The sequence below is a fragment of the Haplochromis burtoni genome, unplaced genomic scaffold (genome assembly GCF_018398535.1).
Source record: "Haplochromis burtoni strain Fernald_Lab_line unplaced genomic scaffold, NCSU_Asbu1 Contig_159, whole genome shotgun sequence".
NCBI lineage: Eukaryota > Metazoa > Chordata > Actinopteri > Cichliformes > Cichlidae > Haplochromis > Haplochromis burtoni.
Window position 1 is genome coordinate 664,659 of NW_024582520.1, and position 3,236 is coordinate 667,894.

General features: G+C 49.1%; 1 protein-coding gene across 1 annotated transcript in view; it reads right to left on the minus strand.

Annotated features, from left to right (window-relative positions):
- lama5 (laminin, alpha 5) overlaps positions 1–3,236 on the minus strand; it is a gene marked incomplete in the record, with an annotated part of 92,041 nt that overhangs the window by 58,070 nt on the left and 30,735 nt on the right. Inside the window, 4 exon segments of the mRNA XM_042225104.1 lie at positions 87–184; positions 1,150–1,320; positions 1,602–1,720; positions 2,608–2,725. Coding sequence (XP_042081038.1) covers positions 87–184; positions 1,150–1,320; positions 1,602–1,720; positions 2,608–2,725 — 506 coding nt within the window.

The following is a 3,236-nucleotide window of genomic DNA, read 5'->3' on the forward strand; positions in this document are numbered from 1 at the left end:
GTGTGTGTGTGTGTGTGTGTGTGTGTGTGTGTGTGTGTGTGTGTGTGTGTGTGTGTGTGTGTGTGTGTGAGTGAGTTAAATCTTACTTGTAGGGGTTGCTGGGGTCTTTGGCGTTGCAGGCCTCAGCATGCCCGTTGCACACACAGCGTCCTCCAATACTGATGTCTTTGATGCTGTAGTAATACTAGAACACAGATCACAGCAGGAGCTGACTCAAAAACACTGCTGGCAGCTTCAGGGTTCTCTGCTGCCTACAGTCACTTCAAAGAACAACAACACTCATGCTGGGACAACTCACACACTGACTCTTCATCACAATTTGACACCAAGTTCTCTGCATCGCTTTCCTAAACGTCCAGATGTTGACGACGTCTCTTGTTGTGAAGGCATATCACATCCATCCATCCATCCAACCATCCATCCATGTCTCCAACCATCCAGCCATGCATCCATCCATGCCTCCATCCATGCATCCAACCATCCATCCAAACATCCATGCATCCATCCAACCAACCATCCATCCATGCCTTCATCCATGCATCCAACCATCCATCCATCCATCCATGCATCCATCCAACCAACCATCCATGCCTTCATCCATGCATCCAACCATCCATCCATCCATCCATGCATCCAACCATCCATCCATCCATCCATCCATGCATCCATCCATCCATCCATCCATGCCTTCATCCATGCATCCAACCATCCATCCATCCATCCATCCATCCATCCAACCATCCATCCATCCATCCATCCATCCAACCATCCATCCATCCATCCATCCATCCATCCATCCATCCATCCATCCATGCATCCAACCATCCATCCATCCATCCATGCATCCAACCATCCATCCATCCATCCATGCATCCAACCATCCATCCATCCATCCATCCATGCATCCATCCATCTATCCATCCATGCCTTCATCCATGCATCCAACCATCCAACCATCCATCCATGCATCCATCTTACAGCCTTGTAGGATTCATTTAACAGACTTGAGGAGCATGAGCTCATCTTTACTGTTTGTCGTGATCAGTCCAGAAAACGCAACATGTAGCAGTAAACACCCAACAGCAGCAAATCAGCAAACTATGACGTCACTGCGTGCTGACTGATGATTGGTTTGCTGCAGTGCCTTACCCTGCGGGTGACGGTGGGGTCGCGGAGCGCCTTGCCCATCAGGTGACCCAGCAGCGTGTTGGTTCTCAGGAAGCGGAGCCTGATGTTTGTGGCCTTGGTGAACTCCCTCAGTACTGGCGAGTACGAAAAGTTCATCGCCCCGGGACGGCCGTTCACCAAAGACACGACGATCTGAGGACAAAGACACGAAACCTGCAAACACCTGGCAGCTGATCGTTCCTCGGGTCAGCTGACCAATTCCTTGAACTGATGTTAGCTAACAGCTCAGAATTTCAACCTTTAGTCACTGTCTGCTTTTTTCTCACTTTCTGAGCATTCTTTATCCATTTGGACCACTCGCTCGTTCCTTTGGCTGATAGATTTCTATGTGCTCCTCACTCATCTTTCTCCCAGCTATCTTTAAACTGATCTCGTTACAGAGTCGTTGTAATCTGATCACGTGAATGTCTCACCTCTCCATTCTCCAGCGGCACGATGCGTGAATACTCGGTGGTGCAGACGATGTCATCATCGTGGCTGATCCTCTCAATGGTGCTCTGTCCAAAACGCTCGATGCAGTCTCTCTTGGAGGCTACACACACACACACACACACACAGACACACACACACACACACACACAAGAAAACAGAAAAGTGTGAGGCGTCCTCAGGATCCACTTCAGTTGATGATTGGAGCATCTCTAAGCAGCTGCTCTCAAATCCTAACACCACAGCTGGAGTCATGTTAGTGAACACCGTTCAGCTGTTTCCACATGTTGTCAACAGAAACTACAGGTGACCATCCTCAAAAAGCTCAGAAAAGCACAGCATCACACTGTGGCTGGGCCCATAGCAGGATGCAGTGATGTCAGCAAATGTGGGAGGAGCTAAGGCAAGAAATTCACCAGTGACTGGTGGATACAGCCCTAAATTCTACATGGAAATACCCTGAAATACTGCGAGTAATCCTATGTAATGTCCGCTTCTCAGAGCTTCTGAACTATAGGCTGATCTTAGCACCAGCACCAGTTACTGCACCAGTACCAGCACAGACCCTGGTAGAAGAGAGAAAACAGAGGTGCGGAGATTATTCTGCAGCATTCTTTCAAATTAAAAGTCAAGCTAACCACATTGAACATGAACACCTGCATTAAGCCGTCACCTTTTCATTTATCTGCCACCACCTCAGACACCTGGTGTGAGTCTGAATGAGGCACACATCTGCTAGTTAAACATCACGCTGCGACCTGCTGGCAACAGTCCTGGAATTCCCCTCCAGCTCACCTGAACAGCCAATCAGCTGGCAGGCCTGTGATGTAATGCCCCTCCCCCCGGCCCCCGGGCTGCTGTTTAACTGAGGTTAGAAGAAGAGTTAGGGTGACCCACAGGAGGTCAGGACGCTGGAATCTGACAGAGTTCGGTCCTCGGCTGTCGGGGTCGTACAGGTGAACTTGCATGCAAGCGTGTGCTGTTACTCACAGGCGAAGTACTGCCACGGCTGGTAGGTCTGCCCGAAGTCCACGGATCTCTCCAGAACCCAGAGGTCAGGCCGCGGAGAGTTGGCGAATTTGATCAGCACGTATGCCACGTGGAAGAGCTGCAGAGATACCGAAGAAGAAGAAACGCTGATGAAAAGCACTTTGACCTGGTTTGGACCGTCGATGGAGGAACAGCAGGACTCACTTTAAAGCAGGAAAAACAAGAAAAAACAAAACGACAAGACTAAAAGGAGGGAGAAGACGGCGCTGTTCACTGCTTCCTGGACTCTGCATCTGCGTCAGCGCTGTGTGATGACAAACTCGACCCGACACCAAGCAAAGACAGTCAGTTTATACAGGGGCAGCAGTGTGCCATCATTTATGAACCATCATCAAAACCACTAAATCACTGTGATGTTGAGTTTTCACAATAATGACACAACAACATAAAAAACACCTTTCAGCTTTTATTTTCAAAAAGTTTTTCTGGCTGCAGTTCTGTCATTAGCTAACGAGCTACTGCAGCGAGGGTGGATCAGTAACCAGTACCAGGTGACTACATCACCATCCTGTCTTTGATGTGAGCATGTTAGCTGCATCCACAGGCTGTGACAGCATCACAGCAACATC